Here is a 17,733-nt window from a genome sequence, read left to right as displayed (position 1 = left end):
ATTCGAAAGCGGAAATTAAAAATTTAATTTCTGTCGAAAAATATTTACAAAAACCCACAAAATGGCCCGAGGGTCCGAAATACGAGGCTCGATCCACAGTTTTTTTTTGCACAGAACATCTTTCTGCGTTGGCGGCCTTTGCCGCGATTTGTAAAAATAACGCTTGGTGGGTCCAACGCCTCTCTGCATTAGTGTGTACAAAAAATCTGGCAAAATACAACAACCACATGAAAATTTGAACCGAAATGATATGACAGAAATTAAATTTTTAATTTTTGTTTCCGGATTCTTAAATCGGAGGTCGAAACGTGCCTTTTGATACCAACTTTGAAAATTTTTGTTAAAAATTAGGTGGTGAACCGTCTTCTAAGACGTAATATTTTTTTAAAATACCTGCAAATTGTATGAGAAACTGCTAGTAATCAGTTGTAAGATTTTGATGTCTTTGACAACTACACCAACACAAGGTTGTAAACGGTAATGCCACAAAAAGTTGTTAAACTAGACAACTCAACCGACATTTTTTTGACAGGTTGAGTTGTAATCTGTAATTCCAAATTACGAAATTTCAACTCAACCAGAGTTGAGTTGTAAACGGTAATAGGGGCATACGATTTACCATTACATCCAGAAGATAATAGATTATTCATCGAAATAACTCATAAAACGAATTATGCTATGAATGAACCTATAACTAGGACTATATATCTAGCAAATCGAATCAGTAATGTTCTTAATTTTAATAACAGCTTATATAAGTTTAAGCTTGAATTGTTTTTTATTTTTAACTAGTCTGTAAGAAAGCATGTACTTTTAGACTGAATGAATTAAATAATAATAATAATAATAATAATAAAATGTATTTGTATGTAGAAATTATCCCCTGCATGCAACAAACGAGAATTTTTCTTTCAATAAAGCGGAAAAATAATCAAAAATAACCAAAAAAAAAATAAAAAAAAAAATAAAAAAAAATAAAAAAAATTAAAAATAATCAATTACTTTTAATTTTTTTTGATTTTTAATTACTTTTAATTTTTTTTTTGATTTTTGATTACTTTTGATTTTTTTCAATAATCGTAAAAAATCATGATTATTTTATTATTTTTTTTAATAAATTGAAAAGTAATCATTAAAAATAGAAAATATTGGCAAGTTATCATTAAATGGCGTTTAAAGAAAATAATCAATGGAACTGCTAATCATTACCATTAGTAATCATCATTTAACAGGTCTGTTTTAAATATATTCAGCTTTGATGAAACCAACCATAAAAAAAGAAATTAAAAGAATTTAAGCATAACAAGCTACTTCCCTATATTTGCAATGTTTTTATAATTTGTAACTTCACTAATGGATGGCGTCTTTTTTTTTTGTCCCACCCGTGACAATTATAAAGCTTACTATAATTTGCATATAAACTAATATATTGTGAGTTTTTTTACATTGCAGTACTGATTCAATGTTAAGTGTCTCAATCTATCTATCAGAACCTGAAATCTTTAGCATGTTTTATCAGAATCCGTCAACAAAGACGTATTGCGTACAAATGTCTCACCCGTAACGATATATAATCTCTATATTAATTGCCGTCCAGACCATTTGTACGGCATTGCGAACTTTAATTTATTGATAAGAGCGGTATTTACCTGAGAGCCCTATGTTCTTTCGAATAGCTCATTTTTTATAGTTCCAACTTTGAAATGTACCGTTAATGCGATATGAAACCTTTGGCATTGGGCGTCATATAAATATTTGGATGGAAATACATACATATGCATATATCCAAAATGTATATTGTAATATACACCAATAACGTGTACTAACCATTTTTAATTATTGTAATATATCCGGTGGGTCGGGTCGTTTTGTAAGGACAAAAGTTAACCGATATCGCACCATCGATTTTTCGATAGGATTTGGGCTCAGAAAACAAAAGTTCCAATACGCATACCCAAAAAAATAATTTTCGAGCTTGCGAACAAAAAATGGCGAAAGGGTCAATTTTTCGACCAAAACACTCCCCAAAACCCAAAAAAAAATTTTTTTTTTTTTCAAAAAACTTTTAACGTTTTTACAACAGGAAACACAGGTTAAGACACCGAGACAAAGGAACAAAAGGTGAAAAAAATTCCGTTAGGTGGCGCACGGATCAAAAACATTAGATAATAACTTGGAAATTTTAAACCAGGTTTTAAGTAACTTCTCGATGAGCTAGACTCTAAAAATTTAGAGCTTAATTCAGAGGTCGATGATAGCCGATGACACAATACAAAAAGTTTCGCACAGACAGAGATATTTAGAAAAATCAAACGGAACGGAGGGTATTTTGGAATTGATTTTTATGTAAGTTCTCATTGAGCTACAAGCGGAGAACTTAACAGATAGGTTAAGACATTGAGAAAGTGTAAGAAAAGGAGAACATAAAAATAAAATAAAAAAATTGTACGCACTTCCATTTATAAATGGACAAAAACCAGCGAAAAGTGTCTCCTTATATAAATTTTGACATAGAAATTGCAAAAATATTTATGAGAAGTAAAAAATAAAGGTGGAGCGGAATTGATTGACTAATACTATCTCCTTTCCTACCAACTTTCCACACCAATCAATCAAAATTTAAAAATCAAAGTTTAGCAAGAATATGTCTTTATAAAAGGAGACATTCTTCGCTGATTTTTGCCCATTTATGTATATAAAGGAAGTGCTTAAAATTTTTGTTATTTTATTTTTATTATCATTTTATGCTCAAAGTATGGGCGAATGCAGAATGTACATTTAACCCAGATAACCCTAAAAGTTACTCAGGCGAAAACTTTTAATTTTTTTTCGAAATGTCTGTTTAAAACCGCTATAGAAAGAGACTCTGATACTTTAAAAAAAATTTTTTTTTTGTATTATATTAGAGGTGTATATATAGGTATATATAGGAATATAAGGGATAAAAACATATTTTTATTTATTAGAATGGAAGTTTACAAAACAATTGGTATGTACACCAATATTGCATTTTACACATCTTGTAGTGGTTTTTTTATGGCAATATCCACATCGGGTTTGTTTTTCCTGTGGCTCTACAAGATGATCCATACGGTCATAGCGAATCTGGGCTTCTTTGGGGCAACTTGGATGGCCTTTTTGGTAGGTTGATTGCTTTCGGTGGGTAGTCAGCAGCATGGTAGCCACTGCACGCCTAAAGCTCAGTTGGTCAAAACTTCCGCCCCGTTCGCGATGTATGATCCAAGCGTTTTGAAGCGCCATATCAATGCAGTGGGCTAGAAAAGGCAGGTACCATTTGCCCCTCATTGAAGTTCTATATAAGCTTATATTTTGGTCAGAACGTTCCACTACTCACATGTTAGAGTTATACATATAAATCAAATGCGGTTGTTCTACATATATAACGGTATATTATCGTCCGACTCATCGGATGAGCTTTCAGGCCCGGCTGCACTAAATTTTATTTCTTATAGACACCTATCTTCCTAATGTACTATATGTAGGACACTAACATTTGCTCATTTTTACTACTAATTAATTTTCAATGTATTTAACTATAATTTTACACATTTAAAAACTCGTTTGTTTCTCAATTATTTTTTTTTTTTTTTAATAAAATATATTTGTTAAATTTTATCATATATATTTTAACTCACTTTTGAAATCGTATGTTAAAATTTTGCATTTTTCAAAATTAGTAATTTTCTGAATAAGACAACGAGCACTTCTCTCACTAAGGGACTGTAAACACTAACTAACGTTGTTGCGCAATTTCTACTGCATGCAAAAATACATTCCCGTTATTTCCTGGCCATCGGGAGCGTGTGTGAATCGACATGAAATTGGTGTCCTACATATAGTACATTAGGGTTATCTGGGTTAAGGCAAGTGCGTGCGTAAGTTCAGTGTTAGGAAGCGGTATGCTTTATGAGGGAATATTGAAGGTGAGTTTAGGCGCAGCGTGCGGAGTTGGTATGCTGTATGGGAGAATACAGAATATAACCGCAACTAATGCATTGTAGCATTACGTCGTAACAGTGGAAAACAAAATCAAGGAAAAAAAGAAAAGAAGAGAAAACAAGGGAAAGGAAGGTGAAGAAAAGGAAAGGACAGGAAATGTTTGTTAGAGGTGTGTTATCGACGTGGTATAGACGAGTTATTAGGTGTTATAAACTTGCTTTCGACAAAAAAGATGTTCGATGAGTTATCGTTTTTTATCGAAAAGTTATCGATATGTTATCAGAAAGTTTTCGATATTTTGTGAAAAAAATTTCGATTTGGTATCGAAAAGTTATCAATTTGTTATCGGCGTTGTTGTTGTAGCTATTATCAAATTATCAAAAAGTTATCGATTTTTTTAATGTTTTTCAAATGTGTGTGTTATAGAAAACTTTTGATTCTTTTCTTAGTGTTACCAGTTTATTATTGGCGTGTTATTTATTTGTCGCCGTGATGTGGTGATAGCGTGTTCCGCGTACCACACGGAAGATCCACGGTTCACGCCCGGGAAAAAGGAAAATAAAAAAATTTTGAAAAAGTTTTTTCGATAAGAAAAAAATGTTTGGAAGAGAAGCTCCACCCAAAATTTCTTCGGAGATAATCGCGGCTTGCAGTTTTTTGTATGCTTATCGAAAGAGACCGCTATGTTTAGACGAATAAAAAAATAAATTTTCTTAAGAATCATTCTAAAAATATTTTTGGGTGATCTTATACAACTGTTTTTTCGACACAGTCTACTATATTCCCCTGCTCAGATCCGCCCATGCTTGTGTGATCTGTTGACCTTTTTTTATTTTTAATAAATAAAAACACAAATACACCAGATGAACCGATTGATTTTAATATTTGCGGTTAAAGCATCTTAGCTACAAAATCCGTTTAACACAAAATTAATATTAAATTTAATTGTGATTGATACGCACGGCTTAAACATTGGATCACTTTTGAAAAGATTTCATATTATTAAACGGCAATTTTTATGCTTTAGCTCTATTCAAGATACGATAAATATGCCGGGGACCTCGAAACTCATATCAGGCACTCAAGTGGCTAAGTAAGTGTTTTTTGACATCAAAAGATAAAAATATGTTGAGAACTTGACTGTGAATTTTAACATTTCTTCATCCCAAAAAAAAAAAACATCTGAAAATTTAGTGAAATACGTGAAGCTTTGAAACAAGAAGTTTTGAATGTTAAAACTAAAATACCAACTTTTACGCCTGGTTTGAAAATTTTGCAAGTGGGCGGCCGTGAAGACTCAAATGTTTATATTCGCATGAAAATCAAGGCAGCCACAGAAATTGGTATTGCTGCAGAACATATCAAACTTCCACGCACCGTTACCGAAACTGATTTAATAGAAAAGGTACGTACATTAGACTGTTTGAGAAAAAAAATTTGTGCGAAAATGACCTATATCAAAATTCGGTTGAAGAAAGCTCTATCTTAGAAATTTTTTCATAAATGATTCAGGTAATGTGAATACGTATTGAATTTAAGTTCAGACAGATGAAATGAGGCGTTTTCGAAACGGCAGCCGAGATAAGGTGATATTCCACTCAGCAGTCGAATTGTTTCAAAAATGCCCTGTCTCACCCTAAAATCAAATTTTTTTCTGAAGTAGAGCGTCCTACCGCCGAAATGTCATGTAAGACGGCTTAAAAAAATATTCTTAGGCGTGTATTTAAATAATTTGTAGTAAAGTTATGCAAGGAAAATGCTCCGAAAATGTCAAGCATTAAATTTTTTAAGTTTAAAATTTCTTAAATTTCTAATAGATAACGGAAGTTAACAATGATCCCAAAGTGCATGGCATTATTGTACAAATGCCGCTTGACACCGACAACAAAATTGATTCACACAAGATAACCGACGCTGTTAGTCCGGATAAAGATGTCGATGGATTGCATACGATGAACGAGGGACGTGTCTCTATTGGTGACATGAGTGGATTTCTACCTTGTACACCATGGGGTTGTATGGAGCTAATCAAACGCACTGGTGTACAAATCGCTGGTGCACAAGCTGTTGTTCTGGGTAGAAGCAAAATTGTTGGTACACCAGTGTCACAATTGTTGAAGTGGGAAAATGCTACAGTAATAGTTTGTCACTCAAAAACGAAACATTTGGATGTCCTTGTGAGTAAAATTAATCAATATTTTTTTATTTTTATTAGAGAGATGATAATCAAAATTCGAAATTTGACAGAGCTAAAACTCAAGCTCAATAGAGTGGGTCGATTTGTAAGGCATCCATAATAGTCTTCATATGTGGAATTTTTCGGGGAAACATTGACTTGCACTAGTACTACACTGTATTTAGTGTTCACATTCATCGGTTTTTTTTTAAGAAATGTAAAGAAAGTTTTATTGCGTTAAGCAGTTGACACCTCTTATAAATCTGTAGAAACTAGGGATCTTGATAATCAACTATTCGAATCGATTAGTCGATTAGCACACGTTGTTCAGTAAATGTTCGATGATCATTAATCGAATGGTTGTTTGCATTTGATTAGTGACAGTTGGGACTATTCGAATATTTTTGTTCCTTATTTTGAAATTTTTAATGATTTCTGCGTTTCGAAGGCATTAAGAGTTAGAGTAAATGAATAGGTACCAGCTAGCTGATTTTCAATTGATGTAAAATTTGCCACTTGACAAATCGACTACTAGCCGAATAACAAATTGTAAACAAGAGCCCTAGTAGGAACGCACCCATGGTTCAATTATACAGGTTGGCTCATCTCATCAGCTGATTTTATTTATGTCATTGCATGGTCGAAGGGATTGTCAAAAGGAGATGGCAAACTCAAAATGAAACCAACACATTGGCAACATTATACTTACACATACAAAAACTGCCAAGTTTTAGTTCCCATTCCATACCATTCGCACCAACACCAATACACAGATTTTGACAATTTGAACAGACATATTTTGTTGCTTTACAGATGAGCCAACCATGTATAGTTGAACCATGGAACGCACCTAAACACTTCAAGTCAATTTGTCGTATTAACTTTGATAACTGCATTTTGTTGTTGTTTAGGTCATTAGCATTTAGTGCCTTCAGCGAACACAACCGTTGATCAATCGTTGAGTGATAACATTCTGAACGCACAGTTGAGTATTTTTGATCCACACAACGGTTGAGATTTTAAGTCAAATTACACTCAGAGTAAAAATCGTTCTAAAACGAACGTAACAAGTTCAAAATTAAGAACATTCGTTGACAAAAGTCTTTTAAGTACGATGGGCTTGTTTTAAGAACAGTTTTTCCAAGCACACCGTTCGTATTTTATGACCACTTTGGTATTGATGTGTAAACCTTCTGTGCTCTTTTCAAGCACTGCTTGGGCTTGATTTAAGATTTTTTGTTCTCAAGCTTCGAGAACGACTTGTGATAGATTTAACATTTTTCGGTCTTAATTCAAAAACGGTTTGTGCTTGTTCATTGGTGGGAGTGGGAAGCATTGTAAACTTTACCAAGTAGCGCAACTAACAGCTGATCGCCCAAAATTTGCACACACACACAAACATCACTAATGGCCATATTACGGAAATCTTAGGGTAATTGAAGTTACATTTTTAAACAGACATAAAATGTTATAATTTTGGAATATATAGCATCTAGGACACCTTAATTGCAGTAATTGAAAGAAAATGTTTGCTTATACTCAAGTATTTAATTATTTTTTCTGAATTTGTCTTTAATATTGATGCAATGATTGAAGTTATATTAATCCAATGCAAGTCTGCTCTTCCTAATGTTCTTCATTCCACTCCATTCGAGTGTCTCTTTCACTGAATTCGAGTGCCTTCCACTCTATTCGCAACATAACCTCAATTTAAACTGCCAAACTATATAGTAAACAATGGTGGCAAGGTACCATTTATTTATTTTGTTTATTAATAAATAATTTTTTTGTCATTAATTAAAAATAATAACCACAAAAAAATTATTATTAAAATTCCAAAAGGTTAGAAAAAACGCATATATGCATTTTTTCGTATATTTCTCTTATGGAGAAATTCTTCTTATTTGATGATGCAATCTGAATATATATTTAAAACATTGCATAACCAGATTGGGAATTACCTGTGCATATGTGAATGGAACTCAACGAAAAATAAGAGTTAAAAAAAGAGAATATAAAAAAATTGTTTTAAAAAACTTCAAGAGTTTGACGGTAATCGAACTCGCGCCACACGATCGCAATCGCAACATCGTAGCCGCTGGGTCACTACACCACTACAACTGCTTGATAGCTTGTGCCAAATGTTGTATTTAACATTGTAGTACACACGAATTATACCGTTTCTTTTTTCTTGAACTTAATTTAAGAACATTGTTCTCATTAATAGAACATTTGTTCATATTTTAAGACCAGTCGTTCTCTTTTCAGGAAAATGGTGTCAGTTGAAGAACAAGGTTGTTGTTTTAAGAACAGGTCGTTCAGAAAAGTAAGAACATGAAACGCTTGAATTGAGTCCGGTGGTGCTGGATTTTAGAACAGCGTTTTTCTCTGAGTGTACTGAGCATAATAAAATCTACTCCGATCGTAGCCGAATTCAAAAGCAGTTATGTATGAATCCTCTAAAATATTCATGGCAATCTTGTTAGATCAAATGAATCAAAACATTTGAATATTAATTTCATCATGGAGTGTTTTATCTGGGTAAAGATACCACATTTTAACTTTGCTACAAAACTGTGACTTAGTACCTTAATTTGTTTTTTTGAATGAAGTTACGCATCCCTTTGAACTTCCATTCTTTGATTTAAAAATATTAGAGTACCCAAGCAAGCCTGACACCTTAGTCTGTATTGCGATTCGAAACAAGTTTAACAGCTTTCGCATCCGGGTTCAACGACTGTGAAAAACTTTTCTTCTTTTATTTATTTCATTATTCTTTTAATATTCCTACCGTTCTCAGTTGGCTTATGACATATTCTGAAGATTAAGTTTATGTTCTCACACGAGAAAAGATGCATACAGTCAAATACAAAGACCACTTATAATGGTAGTTCTAGTTTGAGCTCGGTTTATATGCTTCGAATTACCTAATAAAAGCAAACAAAATAATTTAAAACCTGTATTTTAACTAAATATTTATTACAGTGTCGTTTCGCGGACATTCTCGTCGTTGCAGTCGGTGTACCTAACATGGTGAAAGGAAGCTGGATTAAACCAGGAGCTGTCGTCATTGACTGTGGCATCAATGTTATACCAGGTAAATCAATATTGAATATATAAATACAACACAATTCGCTTGTGGAACATAAATTAAGAATATTCGTAACAGGTATTTAAAAAAGCTCCATGGAACGGCTTTAACAATTCCGAAAGGTTCTTCGGTTGAGCTACTTAGAAATAAGTATGTATGTTTTAAATAAAAACAACCCGTTTAGAAGGCATGTTGTAAAGCAGTTTTTTAGACCTTGCGAAACTCTTCTAGAACGACGCCTGTTATTAAGTTCAAACTAAATTAACAGGTTTGATGAAGAGAAAGGTTAAGTTAAAAATTTTTTTATAACATACAAATTTCTATGAATTGCACATGAACAAGTTTCACCGTTATCTTTATCACACATTTTGCTAAACAGAAAATTAGTAATATAGTTGTATAATTAGTAATATAATATTATCTTGGCATGAGTTGCCTTTTTCTTACCCAAAGAGTAGAATGGTAGTGTAGAATGACTAAAACCTGGGATGTTGCTTCAAAATTATGTTATATCGGGAACTCCTGTTTTCCCAGCTTGCGGAGATCAGACTTCAAGTTCTACATTCAGGACAACAGTATGTTTGTAACGAACTATTATAAGGCCCAGACAAAACTTAAGTGAGCTGAGTCCCCAAATTTCAACCTTCCCCAATGCTAAAGGTCCATCGCCAAAGATCTCTAAAACTGCATAAAGTGCGCAGAAAAGTATGCAACATTTAGTACCATACGGTCATAAGAAATAACAGTCTTAAGGGCCATTTAATGGTGACTTATCCATAACCAGATAAAACAGCCAATCGAACCAACCTTATGGAAATCAATGTAATCGATTAATGGTGCCATACCATAACGCCAAAGCCATAGCCATACCGTAGCCAACCAAGTGGTTTTGGTTTTTCGCCATATCCATAACCTAAAAATATTTGTGTTGGTGAATTTATTAACTTTTTGTATATTTTATTTATTGTTTTGGATAAGTTTTGACTAAGAGACTTATTGTTTGTGGAATATGTTTGTAATTTTTTGCGTTTTCTTCATTTTTATGAAAATGTCAGCTGTTTAAGGTTATGGCACCATTAATCGATCACAATGGAGATGGTTATGGATATAGGTATGGTTACGACTGTGGCGTTAGGTTTAAGGAAGTTTAACTGGCCCTTAACTCCTATACTTATATCTTGGACTTAGGTGGTTATTCCCTACGACTATATGGTACTAAATGTTGGATGCTTTTCTGCGCACTTGATACTGAGTTTTAGCGTTATCGAAGGTTGGAATTTGGGGGCAGGTCTTAGTAAACAATGAGTTAGCGACTTACTTTAAGAGTATGTACATTTTTGTAACATTCCTTCAAAACCCAAACAGAGAGTACTTCAAAGAAGACACAAATCATTTGTTTTTTCTTCTGAAACAGTCTAATGTACTTATTTAAGCATGACTATTGTTTTTCAAGTTCGCTTTGAGTCTGTTTACGAGGATTAAAATGAACATTTAGATATATCTCTTAGATAATTCGTTTACATGTTTGCATTTTCCGTAACTAATGCAACACAAAAAATAGATAATAATTCGTTTTGTTTTCAAGTTATTGTTGCCATGGGTCTCTACTTTTGTTATTCCTTATCAGTTCGGTTTTGTTGATTTGACCTCTTCGGTCAGCGCTGACGTACATATTAAGATTGCATTTATAAAAATTAAGTGGTGATTATGATTTTAAAAAGAGTATCAAAATATTTACATGTTTAGTATTTATAAACATCACTTCAAACACGTCAGTCATAATAACAAAAAAAACGTAGTTCTAGGGATGTGATTTATATACATATTTTGATAAGCAATTCCGGTGATATGCATTTAATTTAACTAATATTGTTATTTGCCTTAATTTGCATATGTCAATGTTTAATTAGTTGTGACTTAACAAAATCCATTTAAAACTGCAGCCCCATCAACCCTATAGAAATCAAAATAAATGATTATTAGGGCCATGTCATAACGCATTAACCTAGCCAACTAAGTTAATTTACGTATTCGACGGAATTCATAATGTATTTGTTTAGGAGTTATCGTACTTTTGAATTTTTTTCGTTTTCGATGCGTTATGACTTGGTGAGTTATTAGGGGGACTCATGATAGCATATAAACTTATAAGGTGTAAAATTATATCCATTTACACACGCGGTTATATGAACGCACCTAGTAATACTCTTGATAAACTTGATTGTTTTTCAGCTGTATTATTTCCAAAAAAATTTTTTTGATTGTTATACAAATTAAAAAATACCAAGATTAAGTTAAAAATCAAAACTAAAACGCCTTTACTTGCTGATGTTGCAGATTTTTGATGAAAATGCCGTCTGTAATGTCTGCAAGGTTGCATTCCTTTGAGTTTAACGCGTTTACACAACGAAATGTGCGCGTAAATTTATACAAATTGTGTAAATGATTTTTCATACAAAATTTGACAGCTCGTGCGTAAACTAGATAAATTTATACGTTTACACACTTTATAAGGCATTTATACGGTTACATGAGTCCCCCTATTATTTATGCACACTGCGCACGGTGTGGCACCAAGAGTGTGGCACAAAGGGAAGAAGCCTCGAAGATTTCACTCGATTCCCTTGGAGCAAGATCTATAAATTTGCCTCTCTATCTCGTATCTGGTTTGTGTAATGAGCTTGAGACTCGATTCGTAAAAGCTCCTTTCAATAAGACGTCTTCGTTGAGGTGCGATATCTATGAAAATACTTGCGCAGTAATCGAGTCGAGAGGGATTAGGAGACATGCTTGTTAGAATTTTATTGGAGAAATATATTAGAGTTAAAAATGCGTTCAAGTGCTTGGCAAAGGGGGACAATTGCCATTTCGTAGGACATCATAATGTTAAAGGTATCAGTTGAAAGCACTGCGATAGAACAGAATTGGAACTACACACTTTCCAACTGTATTTGAGAAACTAGCAAATGTATTTGATAAATTGGCAAAATGTATTTGGGAAATGGTCAAATGAATTTCAGAAAAAGGCAAATGTATTTGGGAAACGGGCAGATGTTTTTGAGAAAAGGACAAATGTATTTTAGAAAGGGGTAAATGTATTTGAGAAATTATCATATGTATTTGAGAAAAAATCAAATTTATTTGAGAAAAGGGCGAATGTATTTTAGAAAAAGATAAATGTATTTGAGAAATGGACAAATGTATTCGAGAAACGGGCAGATGTATTTGAGATATTGGCTGGTGAACATGAGAAAAGGGCTAAGGTTTTTGAAAAATGGGCAAATGTACTACAGAAATAATTAAAAACATTAATTAAATACATTGGATATAAAAGACGGAGAAAGTATGCGTACACACTCGCTCACTGAGAGCAGTATTTTACCTGACGATGTAGCCGAGCAGTTGGAGTGCATTCCTTTTCATACGTACTGCCCTTGTGAACACCATAGGTTTATAAAGCCCAGAAAAAGAAGTGGTACGATGATAAACGTTGGACGGAATTAAGTTCCACCATAGCGTTATGTGAAATTACCAACATCCCGGCAAAGAAATAAAAGAAAGAGAAAGGCGAATTGTTGATAAAGAGCATACATCAACTGCTATGCATAATATGGTGGGATGAGTGCATGCCTCCATAATTAATATGTGATTTGTCCGATCCAAAGAAAATGCGCTCCAAAAAGCCTTTCTAATTACTGCAGAATCAACCCGCTTAAATGCGGAGTATTGTGCGAAAGGCAGAAGTCCAAAGCACAATCGGATTGGACCTTATCAATGCGACTTCAGCTCTGCTAAATATACTATTTACTAGATTTTCACGATACGCGAAATTCTAATGACCCACGCTAAGAGAACCGGCTCGCATTACTTTTTTATCGACTCCAAAATAGTTTTTGACGAAGCTAAATGGAGTTGATTGAATGCAGTTAAGTCTTTAAAAGTATAGTTCTCGCTCCATATTGGTGTACGGTCCGTTAGAGAGAAGATAATATAGTATTGGGAGTAAATTATAACGCCTTTTACTACTAAACGGTCAAAATCGGCTGACCGTTAATGGCCAACTTACTTACTTACTTCGCCACCTAATGAATGAAAAAAACTATGGTGCATGGTCATAGTCAAAATAAAATAGGTTTTAAATTAAGTTACAGCTTTTTAACATATCTAATTTTCTATGAGCTAAATGTCAAACAAGCTGTAACTAAATATAAAACCTATTTTACTACCAAGTTAAAGTTGACATAGTTAAAACGCCATAGTCAAACCATATTGTTACTTTTATCCATATCAAATTGGCATCAGTTATTAGTGCCTTAACCTAAAAATCGTAAAAATTTCATAAAAATGAAGAAAACGCAAAAAATTACAAACATATACCCCAAAAAATAAGTCTCTTAGTCAAAACGTATCCGAAACAATAAATAAAATCTACAAAAAGTTAAAACGCTAAAGCCATAACCATACCATAGCCAACCAATTGGTTTTTGGTTTTTCGCCATATCCATAACCTAAAAATATTTCAGTTGGAGATTTTTTTAACTTTTTGTAGATTTTATTTACTGTTTTGGATATGTTTCGACTAAGAGACTTATTTTTTGTGGTAATCTTTTACGTTTTCTTCATTTTTATGAAAATATCACGATTTTTAGGTTAAGGCACCAATAACTGATGCCAATTGATATGGATAAGTAAAAATCTGGTTATGACTATGGCGTTATGACTATGTCAACTTTGCCAGACCCTTTAATCGATTACATTGATTTCCATTAGGTTGGTTCGATCAGCTGTTTTATCTGATTATGGATAAGTCACCATTAGCTAGCCCTTTACTTTGACTATGACTATGAGCCAATGTTTTCAGCGTTGTGCGGCAGTTTTTGCATTTGTTGTTATACGTTTACGTTTAGGGCGGTGAATTCGCTGCAAAACTCCTTATTTGCAGATATTTGTATAAAGTCAGGTTCTGTGCATGTAGCGCCTTATTTAGTTACACTGTCTGTCATTGTTGCTTCAGTATGGCCCGCTTTGTTCAATAACATAAAATTATGCTGCTCATCTCAGGTTCGACCATTGGCAGGGAGGGTTAAACTCTACTCAACTTTAACTGTAGTTTAAACTAGCAGTGAAAAATCGGGCCTAACAAGGTTAATTGTCGACAGTTTATTCTGGTGTACTGTTAACTGCTTGTGGTTTATGGTTTCGTGGTTACTTTTAGTTTCGTTTCACATTTGTTGATGCAGTTTTCTTCGCCATATTTTGCTCTTGTTGCAATGGAGTTTGAGTTTGTAGACTAAACTAGTTGCGCCATATTGGGTTATGTCGTCCGCAGACTGTTTGCGGTTACAGTTACTGACAGTACAATAAAATCGCATGTTATTCCCGTATTACAGAAAGATTTTTAACCAGTTCAAAACATGCATTTAGTTGAGTTTCTAAACATAACTAAGTATTTGCCTTTTTCTCAACATTGGGACCTTTCGTGAAGATCTACAGTACAGATTCATCTCTATAGCAATGAGCAACAATTCTTCGAGATTTTCCGACGTTCATTTCCTTTTGAATGGCCCCAGCCGATATGAAAGGGTCACGTTTTGTAACATCTCCATGAAATGATAGTCCTCCGGCCTTGTTTACATAACGAAAGTGCGAAAAAATATAGCAATTATGACATCTAAATGACAAATAGTGAAATTATTCAATTACAAGCAAAAGTTGCAGTAAGCAAAGGCTGCTAATTATTTCGCAAATGCGGACATGATTCTATTTTACTGTCAGTAACTGTATATATCTTTCGTGCTACTTGTACAGTGCACCGTCATTCGATTTTTATTATATTAACAACTTGGTTTTCTAAGCTATCAATGCAGGGCGATTCATATCGTGAATATATCGTTAGCTTAATGTGAAAATGTGCTAAGTCACTTTTTTTGAAAAATTGTATATTAATGCAGTTTTAAAACTGAATTCAAAATACGTCGATCACAAGAAAAAATATTTTAATTTTTAATTTTTACATGCTGTTTTCAATGATTTGTAAATGTGCTAAGTCGTCAACTGTTCAAAAAAAATTGTGCTAAGTCAACCAGTCAATAATATCAATCTGAATTACTAGTCATTTCTTTGCGCGCACATTTTATTTACTTATTTAATTCATTAAGTCTTTTTGTACATGCTTTGTTGTTGTTGTTGTTATGTTAACGATAAAGACACTCCCCGAAGGCTTTGGGCCGATGTTGATGGTCCTTTGCCGCACATAGATCCGGTACGTTCCGGTAACAAAGCACTATTAAGCTACTAGTCCGACCATCTCGGGAACGATTTATATGACCACATTAAACCTTCTAGGCCATCTCGTCCCCCCCAACCCCTAGTTCCATGAGGAACTTGGGGTTGCCAAAGCCTCGGCTGTCAATGAAACATAATTCACCACGGGAAGGTGAGGTTGACAATTGGGTTGGAGAAGCTATATATTGCGCTGGGAACCCCTTGAGAGGGTTGCCTACACAACCCGTTTAAATTGGATTCACCCAATTAGACATACCTTTGGTGTTTGATAAATGCTTTGCGCTGAGCATAATCTACTTCAATTCTTACATATCGATAACTAGATGCTTTGTAACAGTCTAGTTAAAAATAGAAAACAATTCAAGCTTAAACTTATATAAGCTGTTATTAAAATTAAGAACATTACTGAATCGATTTGCTAGATGTATAGTCCTAGTTATATGTTCATTCATAGCATAATTCGTTTTATTAGTTATTTAGATAAATAATCTATTATGCCGAAGATCACGCATTGGAATATATGGAATGAACAAATTAGATAAATCAGAACAATTCGTGCTAACGTTTATTACATTATAGGCAAGCATTAGTGAGATTCAAGTTGTTCTGTCATGCAAAGCCTGAAGACCAAGCAATTTGCACCTGCTTGTATATGATGGGAGGCCGTCTGGCCAGTGAAGCATGCGTAAAGCAAATTTTGTAAAAATTTTTTGAACTCTCTCAATTTTATAGGAGTTAGATTCATAGAAAGAATACCATATTATTGAGCAATATTCAAGACGACTTCTGACCAATGATATATAAAGTGCCTTCAACGTCATAGGGTTCTTAAAGTCACTGGTGTTACGTCTACTGAACCCAACCATTGCAACAAATTTTGAAACAACGAAGTCAATGGTAGGTAGGTTGAACTGGCCGGTCCATGAGGACCTCACATAGACTGACTGAGTCCGTAGTGTTGCCAGAAGTTTGTTTTAACGACCAAACTGAAAAACCCTATCAAAAACCGGGACCTATGTTATAAAATAACTCCGTCCTCTTGGCAAATACTAGAAGCTTCCTAGGACTTAAGCCACTTGCTGCTTCTAGATCTGACAGCTTTATCACTCCTAATAGCTGGAGTCTTAGCCTGGCAAGTGCAGGGCATAAGCACAGAACGTGCTCGATCGTTTCCTCCTCCAACCCGCACTTCCTACATCTGCTATCACTGACCAAGCCTAGTTTAAAGGCATGTGACGCCAGAAGGCAGTGTCCAGTCAGAATACCCGTCATGAGTCTACAGTCCTCTCTTTTTAATGATAGGAGCAACTGTGTTAGTCTAAGGTTGTAAGACCTACACATAATCTTCGACACTTTACAGCCCCGCGCTTGAACCCACGCCTTTCCCGCTTGGTCGATCATGTGCACCTCTCGCCTTCGCTTAATCTAGCCCAATCTAATTGGGACATCTACGGAGCAAGCTTCAAGGGATGCGCCCTTTTTAGCTAGTTCATCCGCTTTTTCATTCCCATCTATTCCCATATGCCCTGGGACCCAATATAGATGTATGCTTCTCCCTGTCCCGATTCTCTCCAGAGACTGCTTACACTCTAACACGCATTTAGATGCTGTGCTATGCGAGATTATTGCCTTAATTGCTGCTTGACTGTCAGTATAAAAGTTAACACGGTTGCAGCTTAAGCTATTCTCTTCCAGGGTTTCTACTGCTTTGGTTACGGCTAATATTTCCGCTTGGAAAACGCTACAGTAATCCGGCAGCCTGTAGGATCTACTTATTTCCGGATCAGCGCAGTATACCGCAGACCCTACTCTTTCCACTACTTTGGAACCATCGGTGTACACATGTATCGCCTCGTCCGCCATTTGCGCACCCTTGCGCCAACCGTCCACCTCTATTGTGGCCTTAAGATCTCCCTCGAAGCGCAGATAGGGAATCATGTAGTCTGCTCGTCTTGTGATTGATGACGCTATACTACTATGGCCATATGGTCGGCGCTCAAGCTGCCCCGAAGCACCGAGCCTGGTTGCGGTCGTTAACGCTTTGTTCTTTGCTACCAGGTCTACAGGTGGGATGTGCAAAATGGCATACAGTGAAGCCGTCGGGGTTATTTTCAGGGCTCCCGTAATGCTAAGCATCGATAGTCTGCATACCCCCTCTAATTTTTTGAGGTATGTTGTTTTTTGTGTGGCTTTCCACCAAACAAGAACTCCATAGTATAGA

At 34.7% G+C, this 17,733-nt stretch overlaps 2 protein-coding genes across 3 annotated transcripts in view; one reads left to right on the top strand and one right to left on the bottom strand.

Annotated features, from left to right (window-relative positions):
- LOC137252102 (dihydrolipoyllysine-residue succinyltransferase component of 2-oxoglutarate dehydrogenase complex, mitochondrial) overlaps positions 1-3,770 on the bottom strand; it is a 29,857-nt gene extending 26,087 nt beyond the window's left edge. The window contains exon 1 of the mRNA XM_067787348.1: positions 3,657-3,770. The gene's annotated coding sequence lies outside the window, so the exon portion shown is untranslated. The remainder of the gene's footprint in view (positions 1-3,656) is intronic.
- pug (pug C-1-tetrahydrofolate synthase, cytoplasmic) overlaps positions 1-17,733 on the top strand; it is a 52,232-nt gene that overhangs the window by 17,304 nt on the left and 17,195 nt on the right. For both annotated transcript variants that reach the window (XM_067787309.1, XM_067787317.1), the window contains exons 2-5: positions 4,988-5,053; positions 5,155-5,365; positions 5,778-6,137; positions 9,122-9,233. In XM_067787309.1, the coding sequence (XP_067643410.1) occupies positions 4,988-5,053; positions 5,155-5,365; positions 5,778-6,137; positions 9,122-9,233 (749 nt within the window). The remainder of the gene's footprint in view (positions 1-4,987; positions 5,054-5,154; positions 5,366-5,777; positions 6,138-9,121; positions 9,234-17,733) is intronic.

Source organism: Eurosta solidaginis, chromosome 1 (genome assembly GCF_040869045.1).
Source record: "Eurosta solidaginis isolate ZX-2024a chromosome 1, ASM4086904v1, whole genome shotgun sequence".
NCBI lineage: Eukaryota > Metazoa > Arthropoda > Insecta > Diptera > Tephritidae > Eurosta > Eurosta solidaginis.
Note: the sequence above shows the minus strand (reverse complement) of the source record. Positions and strands in the feature narration are given on the sequence as shown.